Source organism: Asterias amurensis, chromosome 19 (genome assembly GCF_032118995.1).
Source record: "Asterias amurensis chromosome 19, ASM3211899v1".
Classification (NCBI taxonomy): Eukaryota; Metazoa; Echinodermata; class Asteroidea; order Forcipulatida; family Asteriidae; genus Asterias; species Asterias amurensis.
In genome coordinates, this window is record NC_092666.1 from 13,598,447 (window position 1) to 13,616,767 (window position 18,321).

General features: G+C 41.0%; 1 protein-coding gene across 1 annotated transcript in view; it reads left to right on the forward strand.

Moving 5' to 3' along the window:
• Positions 1-18,321, forward strand: part of LOC139951478 (uncharacterized) — a 46,370-nt gene that overhangs the window by 9,838 nt on the left and 18,211 nt on the right. The window contains exons 4-20 of the mRNA XM_071950390.1: positions 216-577; positions 733-1,055; positions 1,508-1,618; positions 2,714-2,932; positions 3,531-3,680; positions 5,044-5,212; positions 5,657-5,935; positions 6,821-6,949; positions 8,158-8,342; positions 8,945-9,178; positions 9,542-9,649; positions 10,912-11,092; positions 12,407-12,633; positions 13,083-13,220; positions 14,382-14,546; positions 15,918-16,067; positions 17,914-18,288. Of these exons, the coding sequence (XP_071806491.1) occupies positions 216-577; positions 733-1,055; positions 1,508-1,618; positions 2,714-2,932; positions 3,531-3,680; positions 5,044-5,212; positions 5,657-5,935; positions 6,821-6,949; positions 8,158-8,342; positions 8,945-9,178; positions 9,542-9,649; positions 10,912-11,092; positions 12,407-12,633; positions 13,083-13,220; positions 14,382-14,546; positions 15,918-16,067; positions 17,914-18,288 (3,505 nt within the window). The remainder of the gene's footprint in view (positions 1-215; positions 578-732; positions 1,056-1,507; positions 1,619-2,713; positions 2,933-3,530; positions 3,681-5,043; positions 5,213-5,656; positions 5,936-6,820; positions 6,950-8,157; positions 8,343-8,944; positions 9,179-9,541; positions 9,650-10,911; positions 11,093-12,406; positions 12,634-13,082; positions 13,221-14,381; positions 14,547-15,917; positions 16,068-17,913; positions 18,289-18,321) is intronic.

Sequence of the window (18,321 nt, forward strand, 5' to 3'; positions counted from 1 at the left end):
TAAACTTGCATAAAATAAAAATGCTATAAAGAATCTAGGACCTCTAGTCTAACATTTCGGTGCTTGACCAACCAAGGACCAACTAAGCTACCTCTATGTCATGACGGCCAGTTAATTGGCGAGTGGCTTTTAGTCTTGCTTGGGCAAGAACCCTGTGTGTTTGTTATAATACTTTGTTTTTAAGTCAGCTATCCTGGTTTGTTTCCTACCCACAGCCATGCACAGCGGGCACTTACAGTGTTGGAGCAGCCGAGTTCTGCTCCGAGTGTCCATCCGGTCACGCTTGCTTCATCGACGGCACCAGCACACCGGTACAATGCGGAGCCGGTCAATACGCCCTCAATGGTAGCTCAGTGTGTAACCAATGTCCGCGTGGCCACTTCTGCCCCAACATCTACAGCGAGCCCGTCCAGTGCGACTTTGGGCAGTATTCCAACGGGGAGGGGCAGACATCCTGTACGGAGTGCGAGGCGGGTCATAAATGCCCTGACCGAAACTCATCGGTACCTTGTCCGGCTGGTACCAAAAGTCAACTCGGAGATGGAGTGTGTACGAGCTGTGCTCTTGGGTATCGCAGGTAAGATAAATTTTCACTGGTTAGGCTGTCTGAATTGTTGGCTAAGGCTACGGCTACAACTTGGGGCGTTTTTGTGGAAGAAAATATATTAAGCCTTACTTCCCTAGAGATGTATAACTTTAAATCTTGATTGTTCCATGTGTTTGTCCTTATAGTGCTGAAGGTGAAAGTGTCTGCACAATCTGTGATGCCGGGTACGCTTGTCCAGACCCAGCCAGCTCCCAGGTTGCCTGCACCGAGGGCTACTTCTCAGCCGAGGGTGCCGACAACTGCACACGCTGCGCAAACAACGAGATAAGCAACACCCTCCACACGGCGTGTGATCCTTGCCCCGCTGGGAAGAGATGCAACGATCCGACCTTGATGCCTAGTGATTGCTCTGCGGGGGATTACGCCATGGTTGGGGACGGGGTTTGTCAGTCGTGTCCGGCTGGGAGCCGCTGCCCGACGACGTCAAGTGTTGAAGCGTGTCCAGCAGGTAATGAGAGTCTTGTTTCAGTTAAATTTGTTGGCGAGAATTTGTCAGACATGTGTCTTTATTTAACAAAGCCTGTTAGCAAAAAAAAACTTGCCAAGCACAAACAAAGTTTTGCTCAACAGTAACAGTTTACCAGCCAAAATTACATTGAGTGTGCATTGTGTAAATGATGCCCCACTTCTATATTCTGCTTATAAAATCAAATAAATTTGTCAACCAGTATTTTGTGCTTTTAACAGCTTTATGAAATTGAGCTCTGGTACTCCTCCAAAAGTACGTTCATTTCAGAGTATACTCAACCCTCCTACTATATGACTCTTCAATTTTATCCACTGGATTTTAATAATACATAAAATATGCCAGCCTACATTCTGATATATGTACCTATGTGGTGAATGCATATATTACACTGTTAATCCTCCTACTACAACTATCAAATTTTACTTCTTTAGATACGTATTCCGTTGGGGGCGCTACATCCTGTATAACATGCGCTGCCGGTTATAGCTGTACAAACACATCAACCGCTGCCTGCCCTAGCGGGTGGTACAGCCCAGAAGCCAGTAAGTATAATGTTTATAAATTGCTTTGACAACCTTCCCTTTAAAAAAAATAAAAAAATATGAAACCCCCCAAATATCAACTACAGTATCTAACTAAAAAAACAACAACACATGTATATAAAAAGAAAGAAAGAAGAAAAAAAGTTTAGCAAAGGGCACTTCCATTATGACACTTTAAAGGAGCACCAAGGCAAAGACTTGTGGCAACAACAGGGACCATGGTCTCCTTGGCCTCCAGGTCATTCACGTACTCAAATGGAATAAAAAATGAACATTTTATAAAGCTAGAGTGGCTGGGCCAATTATTTTGAACAATCTCCCTACTGCCATTAGGGAATCTATTACTCCGAAAGACTCACCTTTATCCATGTGAATTGCTTTCTAGTGCGCTATGAACTTGATGGAATAGCGCCTTAAAGCCATTATACACTTTCGGTTAACAGTATTGTCCAAGTCCCACACTTCGTGTATCACAACTTTGATATTAAATAGTAAACCTGTGAAAATTTAAGCTCAATTCTTCATCGGAGTCGGTAGATAATAACGGGAAAACCCACTCTTGTTTCTGCATGTTTCGCCGTGTCATGACATGTGTTTAAAATAAATCTGTAATTCTCGCGTACGAGAGTTGATATGGTTTTATACTGTTTTCTCAAAAAGTAAAGCATTTCATGGACTAATATTTCAGGAGAAGTCTTTCACCATTACCTTCTGTAAACCCTGTAAATTATTTGTAAATCTGTGAACTTTTTTGTTTTCTGTACTGAAAGTGTATAATGTATAAGGGCTTTAAATACACTTTTAATTGCAAAGAGACACGTTGTCTGGATCAGTAACCTTTCAATGTCACAAGGCAATTTTTCAATAAGAAGAAGAATTTCCAGCTTTACCCGTGACCCCGCACCATGACACGCTATAGCGATAGTGCTTTTTCAGTCATAGCTCCAACACTTTGGAACAAGCTAACCACCCACATTCAAGCAGCTTTTAAATCTCTACTTAAAACCCATCTGTTTTGTCAATCTGGTTATAGCGCTTAGAACTTTTGTATTTAGCGCTCTTGTTGTAATTATTATTAATCTTTATCTCTAATAGATTCCATTTGCTACGAGTGTGCGGCAGGGTTCTACTGCCCCGTTGGATCTGCCGAAGCGATTGCATGTAAAGACGGGTACTACAGCAGCTCCGTTGCTCAGCAGACCTGCCTGGAGTGTCCGGCTGGCTCGATGTGTTCCACTAAGTCAGCCGTTGTAAGTTGCAGTGCAGGGTTCTACTCTCTGGCGAGGTCAACAGCATGTACAGCATGTCCTGCAGGTAACTTTCTAGTCATCATTAGAGTAAGCCAGTCGCAACATTAAGACCAATTAAAGGCAGTGGACACTATTGGCAATTACTCAAAATAATTATCAACATAAAACCTTACTTGGTAACGAGTAATAGGGAGAGGTTGATAGTATAAACCATTGTGAGAAACGGCTCCCTCTGAAGTGACATAGTTTTTGAGAAAGAAGTAATTTTCCACGAATTTGATTTCGATACCTCAAATTTAGAACTTGAGGTCTCGAAATTAACCTTCTAAACGCACACAACTTCGTGTGACAAGGGTTTTTTTTCTTTCATTATTAACTCGCAACTTTGATGACCGATGACCAAATTTTGACAGGTTTGTTATTTTATGCATATGTTGAGATACACCAACTGTGAAGGCTAGTCTTTGACAATTACCAATAGTGTCCTCTCCCTTTAAGAACTCAATCTGGAGATCAAGTTGCACTCTCTTCTAATTTTCTTTGTTCAACCCCATATTAAAAATTATTTAGCTATTTACCATTTGTAGAAAATATTTTTTGCTGACTTTGTCTGTGTAATTTTTTTTCTCAATTGACACTGCAAAATCTTTGTTTCCATCTAGGCCATTCTTGTATCAATAATCAAATGATTGAGCCCGTACCTTGCGACGTGGGTTGGTATAACGACGAACCAGCCACCGAGGTTTGCCGGAAGTGCCCTGTTGGAAAATACTGCTCAGATCCAACACAGGGTCCCGTAGACTGCGACGACGGTAAGTAAACTTATCAAGTAATAGAACCAGAAGGGTCTAACGTGTGGGTTCAAATCCCGGTTTTGACACTTGTGTCCCTGAGCAAGAAACTTAACTACAATTGCTTCTGTTAGCGTGAAAGTTCATTTGTGTTGGTAGTTAGATACAATTTGGTTTAACTCTTGATCACAACTCTGAACATAGTTTCATACATTGTACCTGAAATGATCGACCGGCACTTCAATCTTCATCAGCAGGATGACGTGGATGTTGAACTCGTGACCTTGTGGACACGTGATCCTAAGACCGCGTCTTAGACTCCTGGTAGCTTATTGTTGCTTCTCGCCACCTAGGGGTGATTGGGTACCTGTGAGGGCAGAGATGGTTCTTTTGATTGATTTAGCCAAGTAGCGCATATTATGTTGCACACAGGCTGTATACTCACTAGGGAGCTGAGATGGTTTAAGGAATGAGTTAATGCCCAGTGGCCAGGGGTAATAATGTTGCAAGCGCTTTGAGACGCCCCTCGGGTGTGAAAAGCACTATATAAAAACTATACAAAAACTGGTTATTTTTATTATTCATAAAACATAGAGGGAACCGCCAGAATTAGAGCTACATGTAGATAGTTCAGTTGATTTGATAGACAACTGGCATGGGTCACAGGTTCAAATCCCTCTGACTGTAAACTTATAAAGTAACAAAAACAACATGCCTCGTGGGCAGGTAAACTTATAACAATTTATTAGTGCCAGTTTATAGAGCGCTGGCATGTGAGTTCAATTCCCTCTCCAGTTTTCTTTTGTTCAACCCAACATTACAATCCCATTAAAGTTCAACTGCATTGTGCATTCTGTGTTGCACATTGCCGGGGCAAAGCATTTTATGAAATAGGAGATTACCAACTTAATGACACTGGACACTTTTGGTACTTGTAAAAGACCAGTCTTCTCACTTGGTGTATCTAAACATATGCATAAAATAACAAACCTTTGAAAATTTGAACTCAATTGGTCGTTGAAGTTGCGAGATAATAATGAAAGAAAAAACACTCTTGCCACACGAAGTTGTGTGCTTTCAGATTCTTGATTTCGGGACCTCAAAATCTAACTCTGAGGTCTCGTGGAAAATTACTCCTTTCTCGAAAACTACTTTAGAGGGAGACCTTTCTCACAATGTTTTTTACTATCAACAGGTCTCCATTGCTTGTTACTTAGTAAGTTTTTTTCTAAAAATTATTTTGAGTCATTACAAATAGTGTCCAAATAGTGTTAATCGGACGCTTGCAGGTTCTAATCCTGTTCAAGTCGGTTTATTTTCTACATTGAAAACTTCATATCAAAGATCAATCTCTCTTCTCACTTTTGGAAACATTTGATTTCAGGTTCATACAGTTACGCTGGCGACACTGGGTGCATTGACTGTCCACCAGGCTATGCCTGTACAAACAATACCTATGAAGGAAGAGTTGCTTGCGCTGCAGGCACCTATGCTACTGGCAAAGCAACTTCCTGTATGGAATGTCCAGCAGGCAGCTTCTGCCCAACTACTATGTAAGTATTTATTTCACTGCACACCCAACAGCGTAATTGTCAATAACAGTATGGTGATTAAGTGGTGTTTGAAGCTTCGGTTGTTGTGGCAAATAAGATAATAATTAGGTATGAACAGTAATCTTTTTGGAGGAGTGTCGGCTTTGAAAAGATCTGACGTGGTCTCAACGTTTTGAACAGTATACTCCGCTCGTCTTCAGGTGGCAGAGAATAATATTTGAAATGTTGAGACCATACCAGCTTTTTTCAGAGCCAACACTCCTCCGGAATAGCTTTTACACATGGTTGTACTGCAAGTTTACTGTTCAAAGTTAATTCTTATTACGACGATTGTTATTAAAAAAACAAGATAGAAATGTTTAGTTTTCAATGTGGGAAAAAAAACCCATATTATTATTATTATTGTACATTTTTTCACTGGTGCCATTATGTGTTTATTCTAAGTGACGACACAAAGATACCCTGTGCGCCCGGTACCTACTCCGCGGCCGGAGCGACCTCATGCCAAGTCTGCCAAGCCGGTCAAGAATGCCCGACCCTAGATGGGCTGGACATCCGTAACTGCACCCTAGGGGAGTACAGTACCTCCCGGAGTACAGCCTGCGTGGCATGCCCGGTGGGTTACGCTTGCCCGCTTACCGACAGTGACTATAAAGAACCGTGCCCTGGTGGGTTCTACTCCATTGGGATGCAAAGCGCCTGTACGGGCTGCCCAGCTGGGTTGTAAGTATAATTTTGCCCTTTTTGGGGGGTATTTTGGAGTGGCTCTGAAATAATAATAATAGCTAATTCTTATATAGCGCATTTCATAACTGAAAGAAATACCAGTGCGCTTAACAAAAGGCAAGTAATTTAGCTACCAATAGACAATAAATACACTAATAATAGGCAAACAAAAGGATTAAACTGAACAGTTGGCAATAGAAAACAAATGGGATTTGAGCAGAGTTTTGAATTGTTCTATTCTCTGTGGAGAGCGGATGTAGCTGGGAAGAGAATTCCAAAGTTGGGGAGCAGCACTGGGGAAAGTCCTTGATTTATTTTAGATCTTGAGTCTTGAGTAAAGTAATTGAGTTTAGATTTGATAGCAAAACAAACGCAGTCAGGTACAAACTGCAAACCAAATCTTCATAGTGCCCTCAGCAGGATTCAAACCGGGGTCCTTGAGGTGGAAGGCAAGGCAAGATACCACTAAGCCAACCCTATCCCTATATAGGACTCTTCCTCTGTATGGGAATTTCTTAACGTTGGGAGCTGCATTACTTTACAAAAATTATGGATTTTTGAGGATAAATGATGACCAAAACACACCACAGAAAAATATATGCTGCCATGGAATGTGAATCTGTTGATATTAGTGGCTTCTTGCAGGTAAGATTTGAGTGATGAAGCTTTGAAAATTCTCCGCCCCAGAAATGGACCCTGATATCCAGGACGTCATTAGTATAATACGAAAGTGTAAGGCCGCCAGGACTAGGCCAAACCTACCACCCAATCGCAGGTTTACAGGCTACCTTCAGAATTTATTTATTATTTTCTCATTAACCTTCAGGTCTGTGAGGTTGAGAAACCTTCATTATTGTGCATATTTATTTTTTCGTTTTGCAGTTTCTGTCCGAATCCCTTCTCCGATCAGATGTTGGAATGTCCGACGGCCTACTACTCCCTGGGTAACTCGTCAATCTGCACCCAGTGTCCAGCTGGCTATGAGTGTACGGACAAGATGACCGCACCCAGGTACAGTAAACAAAATCTACTTTATCTTCAACTGAATCATTGTGATGCGACCAAGCAAAATGAGTTGTTTTTGACCTAGGTTATTTTGTATCAAAACATTTAAAAAGAGCGTAACTTATGCTTATAAAACCCAATTTTGATACCACTTTTAGTTCAAAAGTTGTGAAAGTAGAAACACCAAGAGATACAATGGAATGAAGCTGAGACAAAGTGGTTTAAAGGCAGTGGACACTATTGGTAATTACTCAAAATAATTATTGGCATAAAACCTTACTTGGTGACGAGTACATTGTGAGAAACGGCTTCCTCTGAAGTGCCATAGTTTTAGAGAAAGAAGTAATTTTCCACGAATTTGATTTTGAGACCTCAAGTTTAGAACTTGAGTTTCTCGGAATCAACCATCTAATTGCACACAACTTGATGTGACAAGGGTGTTTTTTTCTTTCATTATTATCCCCAAGTTCGATGACAGATTGAGCTCAAACTGTCACAGGTTTGCATATGTGGAGATACACCAAATGTGAAGACTAGTCTTTGACAATTACCAATAGTGTCCACTGCCTTTAAGGTTGAGTTGTGTATAGAATACAAAGGCATGTTTGAACCTTTTTTATGTTATTTATCAGGAAGAAAGTTGCCAGCATACATGTAAACTAAGCTAGACATTTTGGCAGTTAAATTTACCCCCAAAGAAATTCCTGAAAAGTTCCTCCCTGTTTGCCTGCCTCGGATTGTTTCTCCATTATAATGTTGCCAACAAACGATATATAAGACTTTATTATTATTTTATAATGGGGAGAGGTTGATGGTAATGGGGAGAGGTTGATAGTATAAAACATTGTGAGAAATAGCTCCCTCTGAAGTGACAAATTTTTTTCGGGAAAGAAGTAATTTTCAAGGAATTTGATTTCGAAACCTCAGATTTAGAATTTGAGGTCTCGAAATCAAGCACCTGAAAGCACACAACTTCGTGTAATCATGGTGCGACAAGTGTGTTTTTCTTTCATTAATATCTCACATCTTCGACGACCAATTGAGCTCAAATTTTCACAGTTTTGTAAGTTGATGCACATGTTGAGATACACCAACTGTGAAGACTAGTCTTTGATAATTACCAATAGTGTCAAATGTCTTGAAGCCATCGAGAAAGACTCTGCTATGGTCAAAACGTCATGGCATTTACTATTTTGTGCATTGTTACCAAACAGTGATATGTGCACAGCGGGCACCTACTCTCTAGGAGCGCAGATATCGTGCACTAACTGCAACCCTGGTTACTACTGCCCTTCGATCTACTCTGGACCAATCAAATGCTATAAGGGTTACTATAGCAGCCTCAATGCGCCCAACTGTACCATATGTGAAGCAGGATACCAGTGCTCTGATCAAACAGGTGAGTGAATGTAGATTTATAGCTGGTCCCAATATCACGAAGATGTTAAGCAAAAAATGTGCTTGGTAAATTTTGTTGCTAAGCAAAAAATGAGTGGGGCACCAGTTGCAACAATGTAAACCTAATGAAGATTTGGCTGGTAACCTGTTTCTGCTAAGCAAGGTTTTTGTGTGCTAATCTTATTTTTTTTACGATATTGAGCCCTGGTAGCTATGCAAGTTAAACTATCCTTTCCAAGCATAACAGCAAGGTTTAAATGTTAATTTTGCCTCAGAGATAAAGAGTATAATTACATGTATTATTCCTGTTTTACCCTGACACCATTGTGTACTATTCAAGTGTATAATCGGTACTTTCAAGAGACTTGTTAAAAAAAAAACATAGTCAAATCACTCGGGTTTGTGTAGTTTTTTAAAATTATAAAAAAAGTTTTGATCGTAACGGCGAGTAATTCTTGAGCCAGTAAAGTTTCTTTGGCAAAAGTCCTGCTGCATTTAATTTAATCAAGGTTGCTCCAAGTTTTTTACGTCAAAATGGTGTAACATAATAATTACACAATTAAAAAACTAAAAACAAACCATGTTTTCACTCTTGTATTACAGTGCCCGAAGTTTGTCCGCCTGGTACCTGGTCCGAGGCCGGTTGGACCCGTTGCAAAGCTTGCGAGTCAGGCTACACCTGTGACGAGGGTTCCTCGTCGGCCACCCCCCCGGCCGATATCTGCGAGCCAGGTGGATGGTGTGATGGCAAGACACGTTATGAATGCCCTCCCGGAACTTATAATCCAAACAATGGATCGACGTCACAGGCTACTGGCTGTATACCTTGTCCAGCAGGTTAGCAGGCTTTTTGTCGTTACAATTAGTTGCTTGTACCATGAAATAAACTATTTTGCCCACAGTAAAAATAAATGTGAACTATGGTTGAAGTTTTTAAGCAGAATTGTTTTCTTTACAATTTATGCCAGCACAATTTATTTGGGGTATTTAGTTATGCAATTTGTATAATTTCATATTCTTACTGGTTTCAACTTCCAATTTATAATTATTGTTTAATTGTTTTCTACTAAGATTTTGACGTTTTAATCTTGTAAATCATGTAATTTGACCTTTTGGTCATAATGGGATGATATTAATAAAATGTACTAGTATACCAATTTACTAATCATAACTTGAACATTTGCCATCTATCTGTTTCAGGATTCTACTGTCCTGGCCCAGGAGACAGTGACTACATTACAAATCTCTGCCCAACTGGTCACTATTGCCCAATTGGTACAACCTATGAGACTGCCTTCCCATGCCCAGGTAAGAATGTTAACCCCATCTTTTTCTTTACAATCCGTCTTTTTGATTTTTTTTCTAGCCAGTTGACTTGACATTTGAAGGCATTCAGCTGCATGGGTTGTGTGTGGTGGCACAGAACTGTACATGTATGTGTACTGTGCACAGGGGCCAATTTCATAGAGCTGCTTAAGCAAAAAACTTGCTTAAGCACGAAAATAGCTCGTTTGTTTTACACATGTTATTGGCCAAAATCTCATGCCATATATATTGCTTGTGACTGGTATTTAGCTGTTGTTTACTTAGCATAACAGTTAAGTGGAGTCTTGGCCGGTAATCTGATTTTACTAAGCAAGGATTTTTTTGCTTAAGCAAAGTTTTGTGTTTAAGCAGCTCTATGAAATTGGGCCCTGAACTATTTGTGGTCGTGGGTTTGAAGATTTGAATCCCATCCAAGTAAATATGCCTGTGGTTTTTGTCCACAGAACTCGGGAGAGTACTGAGTATACAGTGCTCACATTGTGTATAGGGGTACCCCAAAAAAATAAAATTCTTTTAATCCAATGCAAATTTCCATCTATTATATACACCAAAACGGGGCGCACTGGGCGCGCAAGTGTTGAGCACCGCGCACCATTTGCTGCGGTGTCTTCAGTGACTAGATTATGCACAAAGACACCGCAGTTGTGAAACTTTTCAATAGAGGGCGCTACCAATTTGTTTCGTTGGGTTGGCCTATAAAGGTGAGGATTACAGGTTACCTGATTTGGGTTGTCTACTGTGCACAGAATTCACTGCGCAGATACAGTCATAATATCGAAGTCTTATATAGCGTACGTATCTACCAAACAAGGTACTGAAGGCGCTGAGTATATACAAACTTTCAGAAAGATAGGTTATTGCAGTGATGAATTGTGAGACCCAATTATTTAGCACCTTATAAGGGTTTACAAGGTGCTACAGCGCATTAAGCAGCCACAACCAGGAACACCAGGGCGAACCCCTTCTCTTTTCGATAAGTGCACTGGGTTCTTTTACATGCGTTACACAACACATGGGACCAACGGCTTTACGTCCCATCAGAAGGACGAAGCAATGGTTAAGTGTCTTGCTCAAGGACACAGTGTCACGGCTGGGGATTCAAACCCACTCTCTGCTGATCAGAAACACCAGAGTTTGAGTTCGGTGCTCTTAACCGCTCGGCCACGACACTTCCGAATCATGTCGAGTTTCCAAAGACTTCAATTTCAAACTGATATTGATTGGTTCAATCATATTCATCACAGGTGGTACGTACAACGACCTGACCAATCAGTCCTCGGAGTTCCTTGGGTGTAAACAGTGTCCCGCCGGCTACTACTGCCCTCAAGGGAGTTCAAACTACGATAACTCGTGTCCGCGAGGATTCTACTGTTTGGAAGGTCAAGCTTCTGGAGTCGACAACGCTTGTCCGCTCGGATATTTCGGGTAAGTCCTGTTTGTTAATTTTTTTTAAAGAGAGATCGCCTTACATCACAAGGCTGGACGGCTACTTTAAAGTGAAGGCTACAATCCTGCCGGAGTAATATGCCTGTGATTTTTTTCACAGAACTCGGGAAGGTACTGCCACCAGGGTGCTCATTTGTCACCTATTTGTACATGTACATACATTACTTCTCGGGGTGAAACAGGGGTGGATTTCACAAAGGTAGTCCTAACTTAGGACTAGTCATAGGCAATGCTAAGAGATAGGACTGGTCCTAAGTTAGGACCAGTAACTCATCCTATATTAGGACTGGTCCTATCTCTTAGCATTGCCTAGGACTAGTCCTAAGTTAGGACTACCTTTGTGAAATCCACCCCTGGTCATTTTCCTTCACAGTCAATAAGGATGTAGGCTTTGGTATCATCCACTTGGAGCCTGGCTGATAGGAAACAAATAAAACACTTTCGGTCTTGGCTGTGCTCCGTGGTCTTATAGAGTGTCGTGGCCGAGTGGTTAAGAGCATCGAATTCAAGTTCTGGTGCGTTTTCACCGGAGTGTGGGTTCGAATCCCGGTCGTGACACTTGTGTCCTTGAGCAAGATACTTTACTATGATTGCTTCTCTTCACCCAGGGGAATAAATGGGTACCTGCGAGGGTAGAGGTTGATATTGTGAATGAAAAAGCCTTTGGAGCGATATAAACTGTTGCCCAGGTTGTATACTCCCAAGGGAGCTGAGAAACATTAAAAAGGGATGTTATTGGCCCTATGACTAGGGCACTAATGTAAAGCGCTTAGAGAATTAAGTGTTAGTTATTAGGCGCTATATAAATCGAAAGTTATTATTATTATAATGGGTTGATGTGGCTGGCAGCTGAATGTGCCCTTGCATGCCTGCTTCTCGAACACGTTGTAGCCGCGTCCTTCGCAATTCAGCTCTTAGCTGCGAGTAAGGATGATTAGCCCCCCAAATTATTATATTTTTATTATTATTATTATTATTATAGATAAGAATGCAATAGCTTCCCACTTTTTACGATGCAAATATGGTTAAGTGTCTTGCTCTAGGGCACAAGTGGCATGACTTGGATTCGAACCCACACTCTACTGCTGACAGTTTGGCCACTTCACGCCACTGGTCATAGTACAGCAACAATGTTCCTGCCTAGAAACGCAAAGTACTTTTTGGAGGGATAACTCTCATTTAATTTTTAGAATTGTTTATGTCCAGCTGGTGAAAATTTGCTGTTATCTTCCTCAGATGAAAAGAAACCAAACTTGAATGATATTAAAATTATTATTTTTGTTTTCTTTGTAGTGATGAGTTAGGATTCGAGAACGCCACCCAATGTACCATCTGCCCCCACGGCTACTTCTGTCCCCACGGTAGTGCGACAAACCCCACTACGTCCGCGACCCCATGTGACCCGGGGACCTATAATCCAGACGAGGGCGCCGGTCATCAATATAACTGCAGGCTGTGTGACCAGGGAAGGTCCTGTCCGTTGCCGGGATTGCATAATAGCTCACACCCATGTGCCGAAGGTAAGTGGGAAAACAATTATTTTTATTTTGTCGTGGCTGTTCTGAACATGCAGGCATGATATTTTTCTTTGTTAATTTTGATTTCCGATTTGGTTGCCCTTGGAAAACATATGCAAAATTTTGATTAAATAGCCTGAACAGTTGTTTGAAGCTTACACCATGTGTACTCAGTAAAACGTCCTACTTTTTTTGCAAGAGGTACCTCAATTTTGCTAAAATATTTTATATTGACCTCAACGATTGAATAGATTTTGCATTAGGGATACAAAATAATATTTGGTCTAACCCATGAATCGATATAAATTTTAGTCAAAGTCAAAACCTTCGGAAGAATCTTTCATTCTTTCATACGCTGTCCCTAACAGATGCTAGCCTTCAAAAATAGCTTTTCTCTATTATCATATTTTGTCGCCTAAAATTTTAAAACTTTTATACCTATTTTGTGACAGGATATTATTGTCCGAACGGGACCATCACCAACGACCAGTACCCATGCCCTCCTGGAACCCACACTGGATCAACAGCTCTCGCCTCATCTGAAGAATGCTCTCCATGCCCCGCTGGGAAATACTGCAGCTGGGCAACAGGTGCGTTGATTGATTGACCTTTTCCTTACTGTATTGATTTTAAGTCGACTGCACTCCACCCCCTCTCTTAACAACGGCAACATTAGTCGACTGCACTTGTATTCCTTCTTCCTATGAGTCCACCAAGCTGACACAGAAAACCCCCCACTCAAGCCTGAGCACAAAGGCCATTTGTAATAAAACTGTAGTTTTGTCAATAATAATAACAGTAATAATTAGCTGTTTTTATATCACGCTTTTCACACTCGGAGGTCGTCCCAAAGTGCTTCACATTATTACCTCTGGTCACTGGGCCTTAAATCACTCCTTAAACCATCTCAGCTTCCTGGTGGGGAGTATACAGACTTGTAAATCAATTTGAAGAACCATCTCTGCCCTCAGTGAACCCTGGGTGGAGAGAAGCAATTATCGTTAAGTTTCTTGCTCAGGGACACAAGTTTCGAACCCACACTCTGCTGAACAGAAGCACCAGAGCTTGAGTTCGGTGCTCTTATCTGTTTGGCCCTGACACCCTCCATACCCAAGCTTACCATCATTGGAAAGAGAAGGTTGGATCTTCCAAATTATTTTAAAAGAAAAGCTTATTGTTGTGTTGTAAAGTTTGCTTCATGCTTAATAAGTCAAATATTGCTGTTCCCAAACAATTCTGTAACAAAAGGTTTAATAAAATGTTCTCCGAACAAAAAGCTAATAATTACAACAGTGAGCAAGTTCTGTTTTTAATCTTAAAGGAACACGTTGCCGTGGATCGGTCGAGTTGGTCTTTGAAAAGCGTCTGTAACCGTTTGTTATAAAATGCATATGGGTAGAAAGGTGTTGTAAAAGTATAATACAATGGTTCACACAAACATGCCTCGAAATTGTACGGTTTTCCTTTTACCTCGTCGACTAACACGGTCGGCCATTTATGGGAGTCAAATTGTTGACCCCCATAAATGTCCAACCGTGTTAGTTCGCATAGTAAAAGGAAAACCACGCAATTTCGAGGCAAACTTGTGTGGATCATTGTATTCTACTTTTAAAACATCTTTCCAACCATGTGCATTTTTTTTTTAACGGTTACAAACGCTTTTTATAGACCAACTCGTCCGATCCAAGGCAACAGGTTCCTTTATTAAGTCAAATCCCAATTTAAATTGTTATATATTTTCCCTCTTCCAGGAGATACTGTTAACGGTCCCCAGCCATGCAAGCCTGGTTACTATTGTCCTCTGCAGACGCCAAGCCCTGATCGATACCCGTGTCCTGAGGGTACCTTCTCTTCAAGTTCCAACCTCACCAAGCCAGCGGAGTGTACATATTGTACGGCAACATACTACTGCCTTGGTACGTACTACAACCTCTTTGCCAAAATTTTTGTGGCATTGTTGGTAAGCTTGGGCGATATCACGATATTATCGAATATCGCGATATTAATTTGGACACGATTTCGATATCGGATGGATTTGGTTTTAATCGAAATATCGATATATCGCGATATATCGCGATATATCGCGATATATCGCGATAATCGCGATATATCGATTAAATATCGCTAGCTGATACCCCATAGGTTTGGAGTAAAACCAGAAGAATAGGTCATTAGAACACCTCTCTTATACTAGGACTGTCTCTTCTACAACTTTCACTTGGAGTTTTAAGACTGATGATGTCAAATTTCATTAATCGCGATTATATCGAATATCACGATATATTGTCGGCGATATATCGTGAATAAAATAAATCGATATCGCCCAAGCTTAATTGTTGGTGTGTGCATAAAGTGCATGCATCTCACCACTGTGGCCTTTCTATAGGCCTGTGTGAAAAACCTGTGAAAGTTTCATTTTAAAAGGTGGTGGCATTTTTGAAACATATTGCTGAAAAGCAGTTATGTTTGCCCAGGAAGAATAAACTGTTATTGGAAAATACAATCTGAGAAATGTTTCATGCATGAACGTTTCTTAGATTTATGTGTTTGAGAATCCTTCTCTATAAAACCACATTCCTTTAAAGATAATTGCTTCTCAAAACTGTGTACATTAAGTTCACAATTAAATCGGTACATGTACTTACTGACTTTTTTTTTTTCTTTTTTAATCTTTAATCTTTCGACTATACTTATACAAGTTGGACAGGGGCTGTCAAGGTTATACAGAAGTATTAAATCTGTCATCTTGAGATGTGTAAAACGAGACCCCTGCCAACGATAAAATATAATTTTTAATATCAAAAGGAGATTACACTCAAACGCTTTCAAAATCACACATTAGAAAACATTAAACAAAATCAAATCCAGATTATTAACAGCAAAAAAACAGTGAAAATCATAGAGCAATGTTTTCAGGAGAATGGTGTTTATCTGTTGTACATGCTAAAATAATTTTCATCTCACTGAGACGAACATTATTTTTGTGAAATTGTTTCACTCATTTCTCAAACATTACAGTACTGCAGCAAGTAATATTTTAAGGGAAGCTTTCTACTATCATTATCTTTGTAAGTTTCATGTAAATCTGTAGACTTTTGTGTTTTGTGTTGTTCAAAAAGTACCCAAACCCTTAGACGATAAGCCTCACAAATTAATAAACCTAAAATTCCTCTCAATTAATTTATCACTTGGTTGGTTTTTCACTCTATGGTGTTAAAAAACTCCTCGCCTTGAATCTCTTGCACAATTTCACATCAAATTTTGCTTTTGTGTGATGTCATGATTAGGTGGCGAACCTACAGAGACAGGACCGTGTCCACCCGGTTACTACTGCCCAACTGGTACCCAGTACGCTGAGCAGTTTGCCTGCCCCAACGGAACGTACAATATGGATTACAGTCAGGATGAAGTCAGTGACTGTATGAATTGTACACAAGGTACATGTATGGAACTAGGCTACTTTGGGTTACTTGGTATAGGGTGGGTTAGGGTGTTACATGTACTACTTCCCCATTAGTACCCATATTGATATATCTCAATGCACCTACAATATGGAATACAGTCAGGATGAAGTCAGTGACTGTATGAATTGTACACAAGGTGAGGAACTAGGCTACTTTGGGTTACTGGGTATAGGGTGGGTTAGGGTGTTACTACTTCCCCATTGGCACCCATATTGATATATCTCAATGCACCTACAATATGGAATACAGTCCGGATGAAGTCAGTGACTGTATGAATTGTACACAAGGTGAGGAACTAGGCTACTTTGGGTTACTGGGTATAGGGTGGGTTAGGGTGTTACATGTACTACTTCCCCATTAGTACCCATATTGATACATGTATATCTCAATGCACCTACAATATGGAATACAGTCAGGATGAAGTCAGTGACTGTATGAATTGTACACAAGGTGAGGAACTAGGCTACTTTGGGTTACTGGGTATAAGGTGGGTTAGGGTATTACTACTTCCCCATTGGCACCCATATTGATATATCTCAATGCACCTACCGTATGGAATACAGTCAGGATGAAGTCAGTGACTGTATGAATTGTACACAAGGTATGAAACTAGGCTACTTTGGGTTACTGGGTATAGGGTGGGTTAGGGCGTTACTACTTCCCTATTGGCACCCATATTGATATATCTCAATGCACCTACAATATGGAATACAGTCAGGATGAAGTCAGTGACTGAATTGTACACAAGGTATGGAACTAGGCTACTTTGGGTTACTGGGTATAGGGTGGGTTAGGGCGTTACTAATTCCCCATTGGCACCCATATTGATATATCTCAATGCACCTACAGTATGGAATACAGTCAGGATGAAGTCAGTGACTGTATGAATTGTACACAAGGTACATGTATGGAACTAGGCTACTTTGGGTTACTGGGTATAAGGTGGGTTAGGGTATTACTACTTCCCCATTGGCACCCATATTGATATATCTTAATGCACCTACCGTATGGAATACAGTCAGGATGAAGTCAGTGACTGTGTGAATTGTACACAAGGTATGAAACTAGGCTACTTTGGGTTACTGGGTATAGGGTGGGTTAGGGCGTTACTACTTCCCTATTGGCACCCATATTGATATATCTCAATGCACCTACAATATGGAATACAGTCAGGATGAAGTCAGTGACTGTATGAATTGTACACAAGGTATGAAACTAGGCTACTTTGGGTTACTGGGTATAGGGTGGGTTAGGGCGTTACTACTTCCCCATTGGCACCCATATTGATATATCTCAATGCACCTACCGTATGGAATACAGTCAGGGTGAAGTCAGTGACTGTATGAATTGTACACAAGGTATGGAACTAGGCTACTTTGGGTTACTGGGTATAGGGTGGGTTAGGGCGTTACTACTTCCCCATTGGCACCCATATTGATATATCTCAATGTACCTACAGTATGGAATACAATCTGGATGAAGTCAGTGACTGCATGAATTGTACCCAAGGTGAGAACTCAAGTTGTACCAAATTTCAAGAACTCACTCCTCGGTAGTGCAGTTAATAATGATCCTAACAGCTAAGTAGTAGTCCCAGTTGATTTTCTATACTTTCCGCCCAGGTAGTAGTTAATAATAAGCAGGACAGTTCGTTTTAGAACTTAGAAGTCTCCTGATGAAAAAAACCTGATGAATCTACTCCGCGGTAGTAGAATATATTAGTGAGACAGTTCTCTAAAAAACAAAGTCTACCTGGCAAGTATATACACGAATTGTGTTACCACAAACGAAATATATTGATCCCCTTTGATTCTATCAGGTCATTTTTGCGAGTATGGAGTCAACGAACCTGAGGCGTGTCCTCCAGGCACGTACATGCCTCAAGGTGTTGACAGCTTGGGGAACCTCATCGGCGAGACGGCAAAGTACCAGAGTGATTGCCTTGATTGCCCCGGTGGGTCGTGGTGCGGGTCGGCGACCTTTGACCCGAGCGACTGCGGCACGGGGATGTATTCCAAACCGGGCCAGAGCGTCTGCGTGACGTGCGAGGCGGGGTACTACTGCGACAACGTGACGACATCCCGCTGGGATATGCTGAACAATAAGAAGTGTCCCGCTGGGCTTTACTGCACCACGGGGCTGAACGCTGTGTCTGAGGCTGCGAATTGTACCATGTCTCATTACTGCCCAGAAGGTAAGTAGGAATTTCAGCATGATGGGAAAGCTT